General features: G+C 49.6%; 1 protein-coding gene across 18 annotated transcripts in view; it reads right to left on the bottom strand.

Moving 5' to 3' along the window:
- EP400 (E1A binding protein p400) overlaps window positions 1-20,681 on the bottom strand; it is a 126,378-nt gene that overhangs the window by 23,899 nt on the left and 81,798 nt on the right. For 12 of the 18 annotated variants that reach the window (XR_009216824.1, XM_058531195.1, XM_058531194.1 and 9 more), the window contains 16 exons: window positions 20,341-20,537; window positions 17,132-17,243; window positions 16,814-16,957; window positions 12,779-12,919; window positions 12,485-12,568; window positions 11,923-12,057; window positions 11,556-11,600; window positions 11,323-11,476; window positions 10,835-11,076; window positions 10,504-10,677; window positions 7,396-7,532; window positions 7,197-7,253; window positions 4,013-4,091; window positions 3,624-3,887; window positions 2,368-2,416; window positions 2,180-2,289 (listed from right to left, as the gene is read on the bottom strand). Coding sequence is in view for 17 of the 18 variants with exons in the window: in XM_058531195.1 (XP_058387178.1) it covers window positions 2,180-2,289; window positions 2,368-2,416; window positions 3,624-3,887; window positions 4,013-4,091; window positions 7,197-7,253; window positions 7,396-7,532; window positions 10,504-10,677; window positions 10,835-11,076; window positions 11,323-11,476; window positions 11,556-11,600; window positions 11,923-12,057; window positions 12,485-12,568; window positions 12,779-12,919; window positions 16,814-16,957; window positions 17,132-17,243; window positions 20,341-20,537 (2,124 nt within the window). In the remaining variant the exon portion in view is untranslated. The remainder of the gene's footprint in view (window positions 1-2,179; window positions 2,290-2,367; window positions 2,417-3,623; window positions 3,888-4,012; window positions 4,092-7,196; window positions 7,254-7,395; window positions 7,533-10,503; window positions 10,678-10,834; window positions 11,077-11,322; window positions 11,477-11,555; window positions 11,601-11,922; window positions 12,058-12,484; window positions 12,569-12,778; window positions 12,920-16,813; window positions 16,958-17,131; window positions 17,244-20,340; window positions 20,538-20,681) is intronic. The other 6 variants (XM_058531196.1, XM_058531199.1, XM_058531198.1 and 3 more) reach the window with 1 other exon arrangement.

The following is a 20,681-nucleotide window of genomic DNA, read 5'->3' on the forward strand; positions in this document are numbered from 1 at the left end:
TCTCTTGAAAGAAAACTTAGGAGTGGAATTACTAGGTTGTATGGAAAGAATATGTTTAATTTCATAAGAAATAACCAAACTGTTTTCCAAAGGCACTCTAAGATTTTGCATTCCCATCAGCAACGAGATTCCAGTTGCTCTGCATCCTCACCAGCATAGGATACTGTCAGGTTTCCATTTGTTTTTAAAGCCCTTCTCATAGGCATACAAATAGTATCTCATTGTGGTTTTAATTTGCATTTCCCTAACACTGAACACCTTTTCACATTTATTTACTATCCATTTATATTCTCTGGTAAATGCTCAAATCTTTTGTCCATTTTTTAATTAATTAATTTATTTTTTTATAATTTTATTTATTTATTTTTTTCTCCCCAAAGCCCCAGTAGACAGTTGTATGTCATAGCTGCACATCCTTCTAGTTGCTGTATGTGGGACGCGGCCTCAGCGTGGCCGGACAAGCGGTGCGTCGGTGCACGCCCGGGATCCGAACCCAGGCCGCCAGCAGCAGAGCACACGCACTTAACTGCTAAGCCACGGGGCCGGCCCCTGTCCATTTTTTTAAAGTTGTTTGTTTTCCTATGACAGATGGAACAATCTTTATATGATCTGAGTACCAGTCCTTTATCAGATACGTTCTACAAATGTTTTTTTTTTTTTCGTTTTTTTTTTGGTGAGGAAGATCAGCTCTGAGCTAACATCTGTGCCAATCCTCCTCTTTTTGCTGAGGAAGACTGCACTTGGGCTAACATCCGTGCCCACCTTTCTCCACTTTATATGGGATGCCGCCACAGCATGGCCTGACAGGGTGCATCAGTGCACAGCCGGGATCTGAACCTGGGGCTCCAGCAGCGCAGCATGCGCACTTAACCGCTATGCCACAGCGCCAGCCCCCTGCAAATATTTTACATGCTTTCCTTTTCATTTTCTTAATATTTTTCAAAGAGCAGAAGTTCTTGATTTTGATGAAGTCTAATTTATTAATTTTTCTTTCATAATTCACAGGCTTTGGTATCCTAAGAAATCTTTTCCTAAACCAAGGTAGCAAAGATGTTCTCGTATGTTTTCTTTTAGAAGTTTTATAGTTTTGGGTTTTACATTTAGGTCTACGATCTGTTTTGTATGACTTTATACAGTGTAAGCTATGGGTCACAGTCATTGGTGTGCACATGGCCACCCAATTCTTTCCAGCACCGTGTGTTGAAAAGACCATCCTTTCTCCATTGAAGTCCCCCAGCACTCTTAATGACAATCCACTGATGACGTCTGTGTGGGTCTATTTCTGGACTCTCCATCCTACTCCACGGGTCTATGCGTCTATTCTTTGCCAAGACCACACCGTCTAGATTACCACAGCAACATCTTTGTAGAAAAGGTGCTTTTCCACACCCAAGAAGGACATCGTTCTACTTGCCAAAGCACTGCTAACTCTGAAGCAGCTTTTTCTCATTCTGGGCATCTGTTGCTTTTGGGTCTGTGACCAAACTGGAAAGCAGAATATAAATTTAAACTCCTCAATCTCAGTTGTTTATTTGTTTTTTATGGTGAAACACCAAAGACAAGCAGATGGCTTGACGTGGGGTGTGTTTTGATGAGCACCCCAGTCTCCTTCTGGTTAGTGCCCCATCTCCTTTTGGTTAGGCACTCAGGGGGCCTTGTGGCTCTGAGGTTTTCCCTCTGCTTAGGTGTGGCCCCCACCTGTTTCCCACATCTGGCTCACAACACCCCAGAAACACACCGCCTGCCTCCCGTGCCCTGTTTGGCCCTTCCACACGCCAGCAACGCACGTGACAGCACATCCCGCCCCTGTGAGATGCTGCGCCTCCTCCCCCAGGGCAATCCCCCCAAGAGCAGCCATCTCTGTGTCCCCATGTCCCCCCACACAGGCAAATCTGTCACCACTGCACGTGGGGTACCCCGTCAGCGGAGTCAGTGACGAGCCTTCACACCCAGCTTCCTCTTCTCTGAAATTGCTGGGGGTTTCAACACACATTTCCTCAGAAAACCCCGAAGTGGAAGCCAACCCTTGAACACCTGACTGTTCACATTGTTTTATGAAATTCAAACTAAATCAGCACTTGTTGTACCAATAGAATATTTTTTTATAAAGCAAACAACTACTGCAAAGTCCTAGGGTCACGCTTGTCACCAAAAGCGCCCAGGAGCAGGGACAACTCACAGTCAAGGCTCCAGGCGCTGCGGGTGAAGCAAGGCGCTTGTTAATCGACTGGAAGGTGGCAGCGGGGACGCCCGCGATGGTGTTCACTATCACATTCCCACTCACTGTGCCTGCAGAGGGAGAGGTCTGTGAGGCAAGAGGAGGATGGGAAGAAATGACTTTTTATCGCAGCATCTCTGACTTCTTACCCGTTGGCATGCTTGTCCCTGTAACGGACGTTTTAATGGCTCCTGCCTGCTGAAGAAAGAAAAGAATTTCAGGTCAAGATCTCCCCTGGGTAAACCCTCCAATGGCTTCCATTTCATTAGAATCAAATCCAAACTCCTGAGCACGGTTACACACCACACGGGCCAACTCCAGCCCCTCCCTCCCCACCTCCTCCCACACAGCTGTGTCCATCCCTCAGTCACCGGGCTCTGGCCATGCTGACCCTTCTGATCCCACATGTGCCAAGCTCACGGCCTATGCACTTGCTGACTTCCTCTTTTCTGACTGACTCCTGTCACTCCAGGTGCAGCCCAGGAGCCAGCTCCCCAGAAAGTCTCCTCCCGACCACCCAACACTGTCCTCCCTGGGGTCTGGCATGGCTGGGCTGCCTGCCCCAGTGGGACGTGGCTCCACGGGAGCGGGGGGCAGCCCTCACACCAGGTAGGTGCTTAGTGAGTACGTTTTCTGAATGGATGAAGAATAAAGCTGCTCAGGCGCAGAAACCCCACCGCAGCAAATATAATTAGAAGCAAAGGGAGGAAGTGATTCTGCATAACAGGGCTACTCCCATGCCCAGCTGACGTGCAAAGCAGCAGCGCCGGCCCATCCAGTCCCTGGCGTTCTCCCCATGTGGGATCTCAGTGTCTGTGTCCCACAGTCACACATAACGGAAGAACACACCAGGGCATGAGGCGACGGCGCAGGGGGCGTGAGATCGCAGTCTGCCTTTCTTTCCTTTTTGTGCCACTTTTCTCTAATGGGTACTGAAGATTTATGCGCGTGTGTGAGCCCGTGTGCACGTGCTCTGAGGGACAGCAGGGTGGGGTCAGGGGAAGGTTAGTTTGCAGACGAGCACCGACAGCGCCTGCTCCGCAAGTTTGTGGAGAGCAAGTAGGCGACTTCTTCACAGTCACGGTTCACAGAACCCTGTCTAATTCCAGACTTCCCAGCACCTCCCCCATCCTGCTGAGCTACGCCAGCCCACAAGAGCCCTGGAGGATGAAGTTGGCAGAGCACAGGGAACACACGCGCCCCCTCTAGACCAGGACCCCCCAGACACGCTCCCTCTAGACACAAACTCCCTCTAGGGAAAGGCTGGGCCTTCACTGCGCCCTCCGAGAGGCAGGTTTGCAGGCTGGAATGTGCAGAACTTCAACAAGGGTTCGTTTGAACAGACAGTTCCTCGCCAAATGTGAGTCGTCACAGGCGCCCGTGCCAGGGAGGGGCGTCTTCTCACCAGCACGGCGGCACTGCCCACCGTCGTGATCACAGGCGGCACCTTGGCTGGGGGCTGCGCGGGCTGTGCCTGGGGCTGCACCGGGGCCTGGGGCGGGACGGCTGGTGGCCCCGTGGGCTGCTGGCTGCCCGCCGCCTGGGGCTGGGGCAGAGGTGGAGGCGGTTGCTGGGGCGGCGGCGGCTGCGGCTGTGGCTGCGGCGGTGGTGGCGGTGGTGGGGGCTGCGCCACCTGCGGCTGCTGAGCCTTCTGCTGATCCGCCAGAGCCTAGAGGGTGGGGAAGGAAAGGAGCCGTGGGGAGGAGCCACGGCCTGCAGCCCCTCACCTGTCTGTCAACCATTCCTGGCTCCGCCCTCCCACTGGAGCAACAGGCCCGGCCCAGGCTCCCACACCTTTTTCTCTTTGGCAATTCGCTCTGCACGGAGAGATGCAACCTGAATAGGAGGCAGTGGTTTATCGTAGTTGATTCCACTGGAAGACAAAAGAAAAAATTAAAAATAAACCAGCAAGTCCTAAAGTAGACAAATATACTAGGAATCCCAAGTTCTCATTTCCCAAGCTGCCAGGTGCCAGGAGGCAGCTCCAGCCAAGCCCCAAAGCGGATCAGCCTGGGAAGGGAGAAAGGCTGCCATGGCCACCCAAGACCACGTCTCCCATTCCCTTCCAACACAGAGTCTTCCAGAAGGCAGGCCTGGGCCTGGTCCACTGCAGCAGCGCTCAGTACAGTGTCCGGGACATCAGGTGCCCTGAAATGTGTGTGGGCAAGAAAGCTATTCAGCACTTGATGTTGAAACACCGCCCGTGCACTCAGCCCACCAAACTGCCCACCTGCTCAAAGCCGGGCCTCCCTTCCCTCCCCAGCTGAGCATCAGCCCTCCTCCAAGGAGCCTTCAGCAGCAGTCAGTCGGTCACCTGCCCCTCCCCCACCCCATGACCCCAGGCCCCACGCCAGCCTACTAGATGCCTCTGTGTCCCTGAGAACTGATGTTCCAGGACCCAGGCAACACAAACACTCCCAGCCTTCCATGGCGTTGGGTCCCCAAGCACAGAGCCTGGCCAGCAAACCCCCACAGGGTGGGTCCCCCACAGCCCAGGTCCCCACAGGTCTCTCCGCCATTTCATGGAACTCCTGCTCCCAGAGGCTCCCACGTCCTCCCCATCATTGTCACCTACAGACTTCTTGATTCCTCCGGTCACAGAGAGGCTGGCTTTGCTTAAAACCTTACGCACTTCCTCCCAACATCAGGACCCCCACCACACGCCCAGACCACGTGCCGCACCATCTGGCGGCCCTGGACGTCGACCCTCCCATGTCACGCTCCTCCCAGCTTGCTAAATCAGTACCTTCTTGCCTGTTCTCTGACCTCACCCACGTCAGTCCACTCAGCCCTCCACGTGAGCACTGCCCACCTCCCTGCCGCCCTCGAGGTAACATCAGGGCCTTCTCTCACCCCCTTGTCTCTCCACCACACATAGTGGTGAGGCACAACCACAGCAGACTCCTCCCACCAGCCCGCTCCAGGCCAGGCCCAAGTGCCTCCACTGCTGGAGGGAAAAATCCATTCTGCACACCCTAAGGCACCACAACCCAGCCACCCTGGAGACTCCTGCTCCACAAGGAGTTCCCTCCTGCCCCCTCCCTCAGCACACAGCCTCCAATGCCCTCCACCTTTGGCTGTCATGTCAAGACTCTCCTGTAGCACACCTGGACTACAGAAAGCTGAGCCCCGACCCAGGCTGCAGACCAGCCTCTGCTGTCCATCCTGGGCTCTCCTCTCACCCCCATCCTCCTACCTCCTTTTCCTGTCCACCAGCATTTAAACAGGATCCATGTCTCCGACCTGAACCAAACGCACAAAAACAAAACTGAGCCACAGAGATGCCCCTCCAGATCTTCACTCACTTTGCAGCCTCTCTCCAATTTAATCCAATTGGGCTTCACACCAAACACGCTTCCACTGAGACCCTCAGTCACCTCCGCACTGATGCTCCTGATATCCCCTATGGCAGCGGCACATCCGAAATGGAGGCCAAGGCCTCTCTGCTTGCCTGCTCCCCTCACCTTGGTGGTGCCACCCCTGGACCTCCCTCCTCCCCATGCTGCAGACCTGTCTTCTAATTCCCCTCCCTCAGCTCCACGAACTTCTCACCCACGGCTACCACACTGACAGCCCCTACAGATGCCTGATGTCGATCTGTCCCCTCACTCGGAGAGGAACAATCCCCCCTAGTCTTCTCCACCCCAGCCAAGCCAGCCCAGCCAAGCCCCTTCGCTGAAGGCCTCAGCAAGCCTGGAACCCACCTGACATCAGCTCTGCCAGGCTAAGTTCTATTCACCTCTAGGATGAATCCTCATCCTCTGTGAGGATTACTCAGTTTTTGTCTCTTGCATAAGATAAAAAGAAGGGCAGGACTGTGCCTAGCTTGTTCACCGCTGAGCCCCCAGCAGAGTGCAAGGCATGCAGGTCATCAATAAACACCAGCTGAATGAAATAATTCATTAATTTAATCAACAAACGCCATACTGAACGTCTGCTCTGTGCCTCTAGGCTCTAGAATTCCTATATCCACAGAGCTCAGACAGATGCGAAACAAGTCAAGTAAAAATGCAAAGATGATGCCCACCACGAAGAAAAACAGAGAGGGGCCAGGGTGCAATTTCAACAAGGTCAAGAGGTGGCGTGTGCGAGAGGGCGTGGAGGAGGGGCACAAGCCGCAAGACGCCTGGGGAGACCTGCCCACGGTGACCAGCAAGGCCAAGCTGTGAGGCGAGGGCTGCAGGCACGCCCAAAGAGCATCCTGTGGAGGGAGGCCAGGCACACGGGGCAGCAGGCAGCGCAGGCCTGGGCCGCCTCCCGCTGACAAGGACGCCCGGGGTTGTGTGGAGAGCAGAGCACAGAGACCACGAGACAGCAGGGCATCAGGTGGTGCCTGCAAAACCTCACTTGGGTGACAACGAAGGCTTGAACAGAGGGGGAACTGGGTTTCATGAACATATATATTCCCAATGTTTTATTACAAAGGGTCAAACATACAGAAAGCTGCAGGGACCTTGCAGCAAATGCAGTGTCCCCAGCACTCGAATCCACAATTCCCTCTGACTCTACTTGCTTTCTCACACCTACTCACCTCTACCTATCCACTGATTCAGTTCTTTTCCTTTGCAGAAATTCAAAGCAAGTACACTCACCCCAAACTGGGTATATTTTTAAGGTGGAGCCAACAACATTTGCCAGATGAGAGGTGGGGCATGACGAAGAAAGGAGGAAGCCCCTCCGCCTCTCCGCAGCACCCAGCACGTCTGTCAGCATGTCCCCCACCAGACCTCAGGCAGGGAGGCACTCTCGCTATGTAAACGAAGAACACGTGAACACTCAGTGGATGTGAGCCCGTGCTGGGCCGGCCCCACACAGGAGGCCGCGCTCCAGGCTCGGCTGCTCAGGCCACTTCACCATCCCCAGCTGATGCCTGATCACACCCCATTTGCACAATAATTCACTAAACTTACTGGGTTAAGAGAACACTAAAATGAAATCATTTCAAATAGTGAAACCCATGTCACAAATACAGAAATACCTTTCTGCCAACACGGAGGCATGCTTGGGGTTTTTCTGAAAGGGATTCATGCCAAGCCTGCAGCACAGAAAAGGAGACAGCAATTACTAAACATAAGAAAACATACTGAAGAAAGAAAAGTAACGACCAATGATAAAAATCAAGCTTCCCACCACTGACTCGGTCACAACTAACGGAACTAAGGGATCGGGAAGCATACAGAGGTTTGATGGGGGGGCTCCTCTTCCCAGCAGTCATCTTCATGAGGTCGAAGTGGCTGGTGTACAGCTGGGTGTGCGTGGCATTTTCATCCTGGGCGTACATCTGCCCTGTGCGCAGAGGGCGGTTGTTCTTACTCTGAAACAAGATTGACCACAGCTCATCAGACGGTGACCCCGGAAACAGGCTTCACTGATTCGGAGGCCTAACGTTAACCACCCCATGATTAAACAAAGTTCCTTTTTCCCACCCCTTCTTCTGAGACTCCACACAGACGTAACAGCAGGGACACCAGCACCCATCGTCCACCAACTAACACTATTCCTCAACCTGTGCTAGGCCTTTCTGCACGTTACCTCGTGCGAGCCTCGAAATTACCCAGAGAGTGAGAACTCCCCACCTTCAGCTGGGGACAGAGAACACTCAGGCAAAGTGCCCAAGGTCACACAGCAAGTGAGGCAGAGCCAGCACACCTTCATCGGTGATCCAACCCCCATGTGAACCAAGAGGCAGCTGCCCTCCCTGCAGGCCTCTGCCCACAGACGACGGTGCAGGGGACAGACGTGTGATGACATCTGTGTCTGTCCTTGGGGGCTGGGGGCTTTAGCATTATTTGTGCCTGGTAATCAATCTCTCCTTCATACAACCTACGGCTAAACCAAGCACCTGCTTGCTCCCAAGACATCATAGCATCCCGCAGAACTTCAGAGAAACCCTGTGTGCCATGGAGAAAATTCCAGTCCTGTGACACAGCATGTGCAAGGCCAGAAGGCTAACTAGTGACAAGTGAAGGCCAGGCCACAGAGCTCCTCAGTCTTCGCCCAGGACTCTCCTCTGTATCTCTAAGCTCTGATCATTCCCATAACTGGGAGTCAAATCCAGTGTGCAGGATAGAAACCAAGACTCCTAGACGAACAGAGTAAGAGGCACACGTGTGGGAGGGGGTGTGCGTGTACATGCACACACGTGTGTTGTCTGTGCTTTAATTCAGCACAGAATGCTTTAATTCAGTGGCCGGCCCAGTGGCATAAGTGGTTAAGTTTGTGCGTCCCACTTGGGCAGCCCGGGATTCGTGGGTTTGGATCCCGGGCATGGACCAACACCACCTCCCATCAAGCCAGGCTGTGGCGGCATCCCACATACAAAACAGGAAGACTGACACAGATGTTAGCTTAGGGACAATCTTCCTCAAGCAAAAAGAGGAACATTGGCAACAGATGTTAGCTCAGGATGAATCTTGCTTACCAAACAAACAAAAAAAGCCTTAATTCAAAGTGTGCAATGTGCGAGGAAAATGAGAACTAGAAAACCAACATGTGAGGCTACGCTGTGCCACTTCCTGCATGCTGGACTGTAAACGCAAGCGTTCCCATGTCATAATCAGTTAATTAGGAAAACAGGGAGAAAGAGAGAGTGAGAACAAGATCAGGTATGTGACACCCAATACCAGACAGTGACAATGTCAAGGCAGGCAGACTATTTGCACGTAAAGGAACTCCTGTTTCGGTCTTGTCTGAGTGAGAACTGCTCCACTTGATGCTGGGGAGCCAGCAGGCCACGAGGGGCAGTGAGGGGGCCGTGAGGGGGTGGAAAGGGGCCTCACGTGTCTCCCGTTTACAGGCACCTCTGACCACTGCCACCATCACAGGCTTCAATGGGGTGTGAGAAGGCTGGAGCCTCAGGACATCCCCACGGGGTGGTGGCCCTCTAATGCAAAGAAGCAAATCCTCTCCTCATAGGAGTGAGAGGCACTTAAGAACATTCTGGATTTCACATTTCTGTTGATTACTAAAATACAGGTTAATTCTGAATCTCATCATATGCTCCCCTGTACAGGTGCTTAAATAAGGTTTTCCAATTTATTCAGAACAGCACCCTCATACCTTATAAATATTTCTTGCCTTTTTCTTTAGCTTTATACGTGAGCTATAACAGAAGATAAAATTTTAGCTTTACATTTTTTCATATGAAGGTTATGGCGATTGTTAGAAATGCTTCCAAAATATAACAGACTCAACACAAGACTTGGGCAAGTCTTGCTGGTGAAGGCACACAAAACGGGGTTCTAAAGAAAGCTTGCTCCTTTTTGTTTTTAAACAAAAAAGCAAATAAATGCCTTATTCTGAGACAACTGTTTTTAGAAAAATGAAAACTGAGATGCTTCAAAGAGTGGTCATAAAAGTAACTTTCCCAAATTAGAAGCACAACAGCAAATTCCATCAAAGCAGGGGAGGGGTGCCTCTGCACTGGCCCCGTCCCGTCATGTGCAGCAGATGTGACAGGACATCTACCACTGGAAGCAACGGTCACCAACGGGCGAGGACACTCGCAAATGCTGGCATGACGCAGCACGCAGACACTTTCTGTACGGAGGCCTGGGACCTACTCCTGGGGAGAGGAAGGCAAGCAACAAGAAGGGGGAGCTGATGAGGAGAGTGGAGGAAGACCCGGGAAGAGACAAATCTGGCTCCAGAGGGACGAGAAAAGGCCCTTGAATGGAGACCTGCTTATCGACAGTGCTGACTCTTCAGGGTCGGGCCACCCAACACAGCTGGCTTCTTGATGACAGATACCAATCATTCGGCTGCTCTGTAGTCAGTGAACATCTGCAGTGCTCAGAGTTGGCTGGGACCAGTGTCTACTGTCCGTCAAACCACTGCCACAGCCGAGTTGCCCAGTGAAAGCACAGTGCACACAGTGGAGGAGGTGCTAACAGACTTGACTTCAAATAAGCTAACACAATTAGCATGAAGCAAATGCTCTTTTCTCCTATTCACCCAACTCTTTCTTAAAAAAAAGAAAGGAAGGAAGAAAGGAAATGAAAATAGGACCACACCCTTGGATGGTGCCCAGAGCCGCCAAAGAGCACACAGGACTTTCCAATTGACAAAGGAGCACGGACGCCCCATATCAGCTGAAATCTCAGGCACTGGGACTACTGCCTGCACTAACGGTGACCATGCCAGCCGCACCCCGAGTCTCGTGCCAGGCACAGTGCAGGTCCTTCACCTCACTGAACCCTCAACAACCCTGTGAGCTGATCTTCCCCTGGACCCACGAGGACTTCCACCAGCACTGCACGCCATGGAAGGAGGCAGTCTGCTCTCACCTTCCCTTCCTCTCTCGGAATGAGCACGTTCTCATAGCGGTTCCGGCACTGTTTGGAAGAGCGGTAGATCCGACTGCAGGAGTTGACGACGTCGCTGACGAGGTCCCAGTTAGGTGTGTGAGCCGGGGACACAATCGTGAGGTTCAGAGGCAGCTCGAGTAGCTGCTTCACGGCCTAGAAGACCAAGTTTCAGGTACAACAGGTCAGTAAGCTGTGCATTCATAGGCTTTCTCACTTTCCAAAGTGATCATGATGTGGACACGTAAGAGGGGAGGAGGGGGTGACCCCACTGAATCAGTGCTCACACCAGCAGGACACAGCACGTGCTCACCTGCAGCAGCGCCCAGTCTTCACTGATGAGCCACTCGGGGTTGTCTGGACCCGACTCAGCTGTTGGTTTGGCAAAAGTTGGCAAAGGCTTGGCAAACTGTGTTTGCTGCTTCAAAAGAATATTCTTCTTCTGCTCCTTCCCTTCTCGTCGAATCTTCAACATGCCCGGTGTTGCTCGGTCAAACAGCGACCGAGGAGGAACGACCGCCTCCCCGTGACGCTGCTTCTTCTTCCTGCCTGCAGCTGAGCAGAGAGGCTGTCTTCAGCAAGACAGTCAGCAAGAGAGCTCCGCCTTAGCAAGCGAAGGAAAGGGAACCAGAGGGGCAACTTCGGAGGCTGTCACCAAGGAGCCCTGGTAAGCATTTGGTAAAGACAAACCCACTCTCTGGCTCTTACTACTAATTAGGGCTGTAAACACAAAGGTTCCTCACTGCTCACAAAAACAAAGCAACAGAACACGTGAGCGTGGCCATGGGACAGGGTGCACACCTGAGGGGTCTGTCTTGTGTCGCCTACGCTCCTTCCTCACGTACACGGGAGGCAGCTTAGACTCTGGGATGGGCGTGGTTTCGTACATGAGACACATGACCGAGTCGATGTAGATGTCGTTGTCATCCTGCGGGGGCGTGGGCGGGGTCCAGAGCTGCGGGGAGAAGGGAGAGCCTGTGAGCTGAGGGACTCACAGAAGGCAGCTAACCCAACAGAGGGAGACAGGCACTCACCGGCATGACTTCCGTCTGCCCGTCGGCACCTTCACAGACATATTCCTGTGGGAAAAGGAAAGTTTTTCAATTTGACACAGTTTTAGTTTCATGCTGTAAGCCATCAATTATTTACCTTCATACTTACTAAGTCTTCAAAATAAGTATGATGGACATCACTCTTTATAAGACTTATAATGCATTTTAATCACAGCTGGCAACACCATTCAGGAAAAAGCCAATATGTAACCGAAAATCTCTAACCAAGTGTCAATTACCATAAAATGGTCCTTTTAGAACTTGAGTTGACATCAGGAGTACAAATGACTAGGGTTTCTTCTCCCAGAAAGGCCCCAGACTCTGGCCGCTGGACGCGAGCCACACGTACCGCGCTGTAGGCATCCTCCCGCGTATAGGTGAGAAGCTGCTCCTGCTCCTGCTCCCGCAGCGCCCTGGCCTCCCTCTCCCGTAGGGCCCTCACGTTCTGGGCCTCCCAGGCCCTCACAGCAGTGAGCACAGCATCCTGACGGGAGGATCACAGGACAGGGGCTCTCAAACTCATCACAGCAGTTCCCAACACCGTCCTCACACTCTGGAAACTCCTACTTGTTTCTGTCCCCTCCTGCCTCCCCCTCACGCCCTGATGGTCAAACTCAGATGAAGAAATCTCTGTTCTCTGTCACAAGGAGTCCCCCTCCTATCTACGGTTACGCAGTTTCCAGACCCCTCTTTTGTTCCCCACATATAACTCTCTATCGAGCACCAAGCTGCTTCAAAAAATAAAAATTTCCTACACAAGGTTTTCCAAGACTTTTCATTTTCAATTAGCTCCTATATTGGTGGGTTTTGGTTTTTCTGTTAATCCTAAGCAAGTCACATTTACTTCAAATTTAACACTGAAGCATTTGACATTCTCACACGTTCAGATGATCAAAAGTTCATTCTCTTACCTCACTATTTCTCTCTTTTTCTTGATCAATAGAAGTATGGAATAATTCCAGGTAATTCAAAGCATATTTTTCAATTGGTGTGAGCTGTTTCAAAAATATATTTTTTGAATACAGTTACAAGCAAGTTAATAAGGGTTAAGTTCCTTACACAACCCCCCACCCATATCTGAATCAGAAAAGTGATTGTTCTTGGCCAAAGTGAGCAAGAAATACTTCATAAAAGGGTCAGATGTTTACAATATTTAGGTGGAAAGAAAAAAATTCAGTTGAAGCACAAAAGAGAAAATGCCCCACCTGTTCCATGAAGTCAGCAAACTCTTCCAGCTGCGACGGCTCTTCGCTCCGCCGTGAGCCGTCGGAGTCTGGTGACCCAGGCACTGCTTCCTCCACGGGTTTCTGCGCATCCTCATCCAGATACTCAATACTCTTGAGGGCCTAAAGATTTTACATATTTAGATTATTCTGATATATTATTAAGTTTCAAATTAAGGGTTTTTTAAAAAAAGCCACGCTACATAAAGCTAACTAGATGTCTACATCGTACACTGAGCCTCCCTAAGATAAAGTGTTCATTCCTCGAGATTCCCTCAGACGCTGAGGGGCTATAGAAAAAGAAGATAAGAAACTCACTCCACGTTGGACAGGCAAGACCCAGGGAAGAGCCGCAGGCAAGTACACTGACACGCAGAGCAAAGCTCCCAGACTCGGAGAACAGAGCAAGACAGTCTTGTCTCCAGTCAATCTCACATCCGATACCCACCACTCGGCCACAGTTCTGACTAACAACAACAATTCTTTGTGGTGCATGAGACACAGGCCACCGTCCATGGCATTAACAGGGGATGAATCACCCAACATCATGGCAGCCAAAACCAAGCCCACAGAAGATGTGATGCAGATGATAGCCATGTGAGAGAGTCAGTGTCACCACAGTCCAAGAAATGCAAATTAAAGAAGACACCACTGTACCTATACCAACAGCCAGGAGCGCACACCTGACAGGTGCTGGCGGATGTGGAGACACACTCTCACACTGGGGAAGATAATACCGTTTTTCGTTAGTGGATATCAATTAAGAACTGGTACAACCTCTTTTTAGGGCAATGTGGCAAAATCCACAAAGTTTAAAATATCTTCCTAACCCACACTATATACAGAGATGATTTTCAGACTGATTACACATCTAAATATGAAGAATCAAACACTGAAACATCTAGAAGAAAATAAAGGTTAACGTATGACAACCTCAGGGTGAGAACTTCTCTTAAGCAGAACACAAAAGCACCAACCATAAAACAGATGGTCTCCTGGGTGGCACTGGGACCAAGAACCTCTGCTCAGCAAAAGACAGCATTAAACAAAGCAAACCACAGAATGGGACAAAATATTTCACATGTATCCAACAAAGACCTTGCATCCAGAATATATAAAGAACACCAACAAGCCATTAAGAAAAAGAAACCCAATTAAAAAAAAAATAGGAAAAAGACATGAGCAGGCACTTCATAAAAAAAGTATTCACACCATCCATGAACATATGAATAGGTGACCAAATTCATCAGCCAAGAGCAAAATGCAAATTAAACCCCAGAGATACTACCACATTTCTAGCAGGACACCAGTAAGAATGTCGCTCCACATCTCGGTGATGATGCGCAGCGAATGCCAACGCTCCTGTGCTGCTGACAGGAGGGTAGATTGGTACAGTCACTTCAGAAAACTGTCTTGGAGCATCTGCTAAAGTCAAACATGCTCACCTGATGACCTAGGGACTCCACTCCAAAGCATACACTTAGCAGAAACGCACACGTGTTGTCTACCAAAAGACGTGCAGACACGTTCACAGAAGCATGACTCAAACAGGATCCTGTCACATCCACAACAGCAGATCGGATAAAGAAATCACGACAATCCACACAGCAGAACGTCATATAGCAATGAGAACAAGCTATCACCACACAGAACGAGAAGCCAGATCCAAAGGAACAGATTCCATTCACATGAAGTTCAGAAACAGCCAACACTGCTGTCAGTCAGAAGAGTGGTGACCACTGGGAGCCGGTGGTGGAGCAGGGCAGGTGGTTTCTGCAGTGCTGGCAATATTCTCCTCCTTTACCTGGGGGCTGGTTACGGAGGAGCGTCCACTTGTGGAAATCTATCAAGCTGAAGCTTTATGATGTATATACTTTTATGTCTGTTCTCATACTTCAACAAAACTTTTACCTAAAAGCATTTTCTTGCACAAACCCTCTGACGAGCATCGTCACTGCAGGAAACTCCTACAGCTACGCCAGCATCCTGCCAGCCAAAAGGAGAGGATGCCTGGTGCAGAACAGCTCCTAACAGCAGCACTGCTGGTGCCCCCGCCACCCATCCGGAGGGGCTGCTGAGCAGAGGAGGAGCTGCCCTCTGACTCTCACACCCACGTACATCAACAAAGCATATCCACTCACCTTCAAAAGATCCCTCAGCGTCCCTGCTCCCCCTGTCTATGCCACCGCTGCACACCCGTGTTACTGCTATTGGCCTCTGAACTGGCCCCCACAATGTAGTCTCAACACAGAGCCAGAGGATCGTTTTAAAGAACACGTCCATGGTCAGGCCTCACCTCCCTCACCCCCTAGACCCCTCGGCCACACTGACCCCATGCTGTCCAGACACGGAGGCAGGCCTGGAACGTGCTGTCCCTCTGCCCACAGTGCTCCTCCCTGGACATCACCCTCCCTCCCCAGAGTCTGCTTCTCAGCACTTCACACCAACTCAGCGAGGACAGTACATATGTGACTCACTTGTTGCTTTGTTATCCCTTCCCTTACTATAATATAAGCTTCATGAAGGGCGAGGTGTCTCTGTTTTTTTCCAATGCTATATCCCTCCCGCCTAGAACAGTGCCTGACACACCGTAAGACATTCAACCAATACATTTCAAAAGAATCTCTCTGCTGAAATACTATGCTGCTTTGAAGACAACAAAGTAGATATCTATGTGCCAACGTGCAAACATCTCCAGGATATATTAAGAAAAACAGCAAGGGTGTATAACACGCTCACAGTTCTCACACACACGCATGTGCACACATGTTCATGCCTCACATGTTTCTTCCAGGATACGTGTACGATTTTAACCATGGTTAAATGGTTATCTCTGGGAGAAAATCTATCTTCACTACTATCCTTCTGGGTTGTTGGAGTTTCTTTTTTAACCTCCTGCAATTATCAACTATTTTTAAAAGAACAGGGTAGATCTATTCTCCCTGATACAGAAAAAGCTGTAAGATATTTCTGTGCGAGGGACAATATACACAGGAAACCCCTGGAAGGAATGTGAGACACCACAGACAGAGGCTGTCTCTGAGCAGGGAAGCGAGGCTCTGATGCAGAAGACTTACATTTCATTATAAATTCCTTAAAGTTTTACCATATGCACTTATTACTTCTCAACAACCAGTTGACTTTTTTAAAAATGGAAGAGGAGATGGCAAGTCCTCCTCACCAAGGGCCCCAGCCACTTGAGAAGGAGGGGAGGGCCTGGGAAGGGGAAGCCAGTGCAGCCTCACACTGTGGGCAAGGATGTGGGAAAAGGACCAGGACACAGTGTCCCTCTGAGTAAGAGCCTGGACACCAGTGCCCAGGAAGGAGGGTAAAGGAGGAGACAACCTCCCCACTAGATGGGCCAAGGGGAAGACGGTAGTCCTGAGGCAAGGAAGACAGGCTGACACCTGCAGCAGAGGGCCCCTCCAAGAGGCAGGACTGGAAGTGAGGTGGCCCCAACAGCGAGTTTGTGATGTGTCTACACAGCAGCACCACCCAAAAGCAGTATTATGTGAGCCATGTGTGCAATCTAAAATCTCTACTACCTGTGTTAAAAGGTAAAAACCAATTTATTTAACCTGATATATCCAAAATATTATCATTTCAACACCTAACCAATATAAAAAGGTATTAACAAGGGAGTCTACGTTCTCTTATCGGACGTGTTTTTTACACACACACACGGGGCTCCCATTCAGAGTGTGGCTCTTCTCTAGCAACGCTCTGAGACAGAGGAGGAGCTGAGGCCGCTGACCAGGGGGTGGGTGGGGCCGGAGGGGACAAAACAGAACGTCATGGACAGGACAGGCGAGTGGCAGCTCAGGACTGACGACCCTCAAGCTACGGCTGGGGGCGGTCAGGCGTGGCTCCAGAAGAGCGGATGAAGACACCACGGCTGCTGACCTGGGCAGCAGGGACCTGGAGCCCACACGACTCAAGAGCAGAAGAGGTCAGGACTCAAAGCAGGCTCAGCTCCTCATCAAACAACTCTTCAGGGCAGGCTGGACGTGTTCTTACCTCTATGAAAGGTCTGGCAATCTTGGGTGCAATGGTTTCTGTGATGGAAGGTTCCTGAGAAAGGACAACAAACTCCTCAGCTTTTACTGGAAAGCCAGCATCATCCATGGGAGAATAGACCTCAAACAGCTCCTGGATAGTCCGCTGAACACAAAAATGCATATTACTCGCCAGCAACAAAGAAACGGTTTCATTCCCCTGAGCTCGAGACCTCGGTACCAGGGAAACCGTCAGACAACTCCTCATCGACTGCATGGAACCCACACAATTGCCCTCCCTGTGCGGTAACCCTCCCGAGGACTCACAAATGAAGGATACCTGTGTTAAGAACGCCATGGAGTAATCATTTCCCTGAGCAGCTACTTCCCGGATCAAATCTTTGGTTCCATTTTTCAACAATTTCTCTTCAATGGAATTGCCACTCACAAGCCTACAAACAAAACAGAGAGACATACACACAAATGACAGCTAAGGCACCTGGAAGAAGACCCGGGGCAGAGACGGCCTGTGAAGAGCACCCCTCGCTGCTCAGGTGGGTGCAGTATGGCTTTCAAAGCACTTGTCGTATGCAATGCTCTGCTGGGTATGTTCCTTCCTTCATGTGGCAGCCAAAGGCCTCCGTGGTCCACTGTCCCCGCTCCCATCTCCGCCCAGCTGTGCCCCCACTTCCCACACAGCACGAAGGCAGGCCCCAGAAGCCCTGCACACTGTCCCATACCCCCATGCCCCGTGTCCTCCTGCCTGTCACCCTCACTCTCCCCATCCCACAGCCTCCACCTAGAAACATCCTACTTGGGCCTCCCGGACTCATCTTGAGTAGCTGTCTTCTTCAGTGCTGACAACCTGGCACACAGACTTCCACAACACGCCCTGCACCTTCACATGATCACACTGATGATGTGGGGCAAGAGCTGCCTCATTACACACTTATCTGCACTTTGCTTCTCACTGAACAGTGTCCTTCAGAAATCCCCGAAATGAACTCATGTTTCTAGTGGCTGCTCGATACTCAGGGTATGGCTGTACCCTAAAGATGGCGTTCACTGGTGCCTGCTTCATGCCACATGAACAAGCTGCAGTAACCACTCTTACACCACAGGATCAACCCTCTTGAGGGTAATGCTGGGGGCAAAGGGCACATGCAATTTTCATATCAATGGACCTTGCTTTCAAAACAGTGAAACGACCCTCAGTTCCCAGTAAAATGAGGAGGTTCCCTTACTGGGCACTGCCAGCAGACATGCCCCTTTACAGTCCCACTTGTCGGGGCATTCGAGCAGAAAGGCCACTGCACATTCAACTTACATTTCTTTCTACCTTTGGGCATCTTGTCACATGTTTTTGTTCACCTAGAACTGCCTGTTCTGTTCTTAGGTTCCCTCTCCACCCTTCTTAAAAAAAGGGGTCATTTACCTTTCTTCTCAACTTATAAGAGCGATTTAACCCTCTGATAAGAGAATTGCAAACAATTTTCCCAATTTATTATTTGCCTATTAACTTTGCTTATGGAAATCTTTTTGCAATACAGTCATGTGTCACTTAACGACAGGGATATGTCCTGAGAAATGCGTTGTTAGGCAATTTCATCGTTGTGCAAGCATCATAGAGTGTACTTACACAAACCTAGACACAACAGCCTACTTCACATCTACGTTGTGTGGCGCTAATCTCATGGGACCACCGTCATATACGCGGTCCACCATTGAGCGAAATGTCGTTATGCAGCGTGTGACTGTACTTAACTTTTTATTTTACTATACTCAAATATGTCTTATCCTTCCTTCCTTCCAAGTTTTCTGTTTGATTAAAGCGATCCCTTCAAGCTCTAGGCTACAGGTATTATCTCTTAAATACCACTTTAAGATTGTTGCTTTATTTTTACATTTATTTCCTTAATTCACAGGGACTGTATTCTAGTCATAAAGCAGGAAACAGTGCTCCAACCCCATTCCCTTCCTCGAAGACACACAATGTGTCAGCAACACTTATTAAATAAACTATGTTTCAATTAAACTGAAATCCTGCCTTGGTGACATTCCCACCCAGGCTGGGCTGTTTTCCCCCTGCACTGTCCATCTGCTCCGATTCCAGCAGCACTGAGATAAGGCCACGTGTCTGTCCTCGGACACCCCAGCACCACTCTCTCCCTGCAACCCTTGTCATCATTTTTGCTGGCCATCATATCTTTCACCCAAATACACTTTAAAAACCATTTTAGCCAACTGTGTGTATAGGTGCACGTGCACACATACACTAACACCAATAATCAGGGCTTCCATTGAAATTAACTTAAATTTTAATAACGCTTTGGGGAAACTTTACAGTTTTATGAACCAGGTCTTCCGGTCCAAGGACACACCATATCCTCCCCCACGTGACAGCTTATCTAACACCCTTTCACACAATTTTATACTTTTCTTATATATCCTGCATCTTTACTGCTAAGATTATTCCTGAGTGTTTACAGATTTTGTGGCTACTGAGAATAAAATATTTTACCATTTCTAGCTAGTAACTGCTAAAGGGCCAACAATAAGGAAGAAATTACACAATGAAACATTATTTGTTCAATACAAATGACGTACCAAATTTATATTTATTAGCATGGAAATACACTCATAATATATTGTTACAAGAAAAAGGATTACAAAATAAGACTGATGACATGAGCTATCTAAAAACAATTTTTAAATGTCTGGAAGGACACACACCAAAATGTGAATGACTGCCATCCCTATGGGAGACTTATTCTTCTCTACGTGATTTTCTTCTTTTTTTTCCAATGAACAAGTAATACATTTATAATCAGAAAAATAATAATATAAAGCTCTTTAAATACATTAGGAGTACTATGTCACACAAGCTGGGGATTCAGTCCCGTACGAGCTGCCACCTGTGAGACTTCACGCTGACATCTCACAGAAGTGGCGGGGCACATGACAGGGGCACATCAAGTGCTCAATGCACACTGGGCACAAAATAAACAAGCAAAAAAATGCAGACCTACTACTATTACACCATTATGTAAATACTTCTAGAAATTTAGAAACACAGAGTAGAGCCTTCTCCATTTCCCTCAATTACACGTTTGACCAGTTCTAAGATTTCAATTCTTTCAACAGCCAATTTACTAACAGATAATTCATATTTGAATATTTAACAATAGTTGAAACAACCTAAAATATACATCATCCTTGAAGGTTCAGGTACTCCAGAAGAGAGACAACAATCACACGCTGAAAAGACAGCAGGGCGCGTCTAAGCAACCTAACTCAGTCACACCTCAGGCAAACTAAATTACGCCTCCAGCAAATGTTACACATAAAGAAAGGATGAATCAGACAGCAGGAATACAAGTCTGCCTAAAGGAAAAATAAACAAAACTTAGTGGAAACTTCCAAAGCGAACTGCAACTGCAGTGTGTTATCCCAGATCCACACGGCACTTCTGACCCAGGGAGTCTGGCACCGACACCTGCACAGAGCTCCTCGCACGCAGGCCCACCCCAGACTCAGCCCACTCCTCACCTGTATATGTGCACGTCCTTGCGCCTCCCAATCCTGTCACACCACTCCTGGGCCTTGGCGTCCATCACAGGGTTCAGGTCATTGTCATAGAACACCACCGCGTCTGCCTCTACCAGGCTCACGCCAGTGGCACGGCTATGAGTGGAGAGAATGGCACAGAAAATCCGCCTGTCTCTGTTGAAACTCCTCATCAGTTCCTAGGATGAAATAAAACCCTCCAGTTAGTATTCTTAGTAAATGCTGGGAAACCTGTGACGCTTTCTGATATTTATCACAAATTATTCCATAACAAAACTACTTGGTTTGTGTTTCCTTTGACGTGCGGCCCCTGTTCAAATTAC

This window comes from Diceros bicornis, chromosome 35, assembly GCF_020826845.1.
Source record: "Diceros bicornis minor isolate mBicDic1 chromosome 35, mDicBic1.mat.cur, whole genome shotgun sequence".
Classification (NCBI taxonomy): domain Eukaryota; kingdom Metazoa; phylum Chordata; class Mammalia; order Perissodactyla; family Rhinocerotidae; genus Diceros; species Diceros bicornis.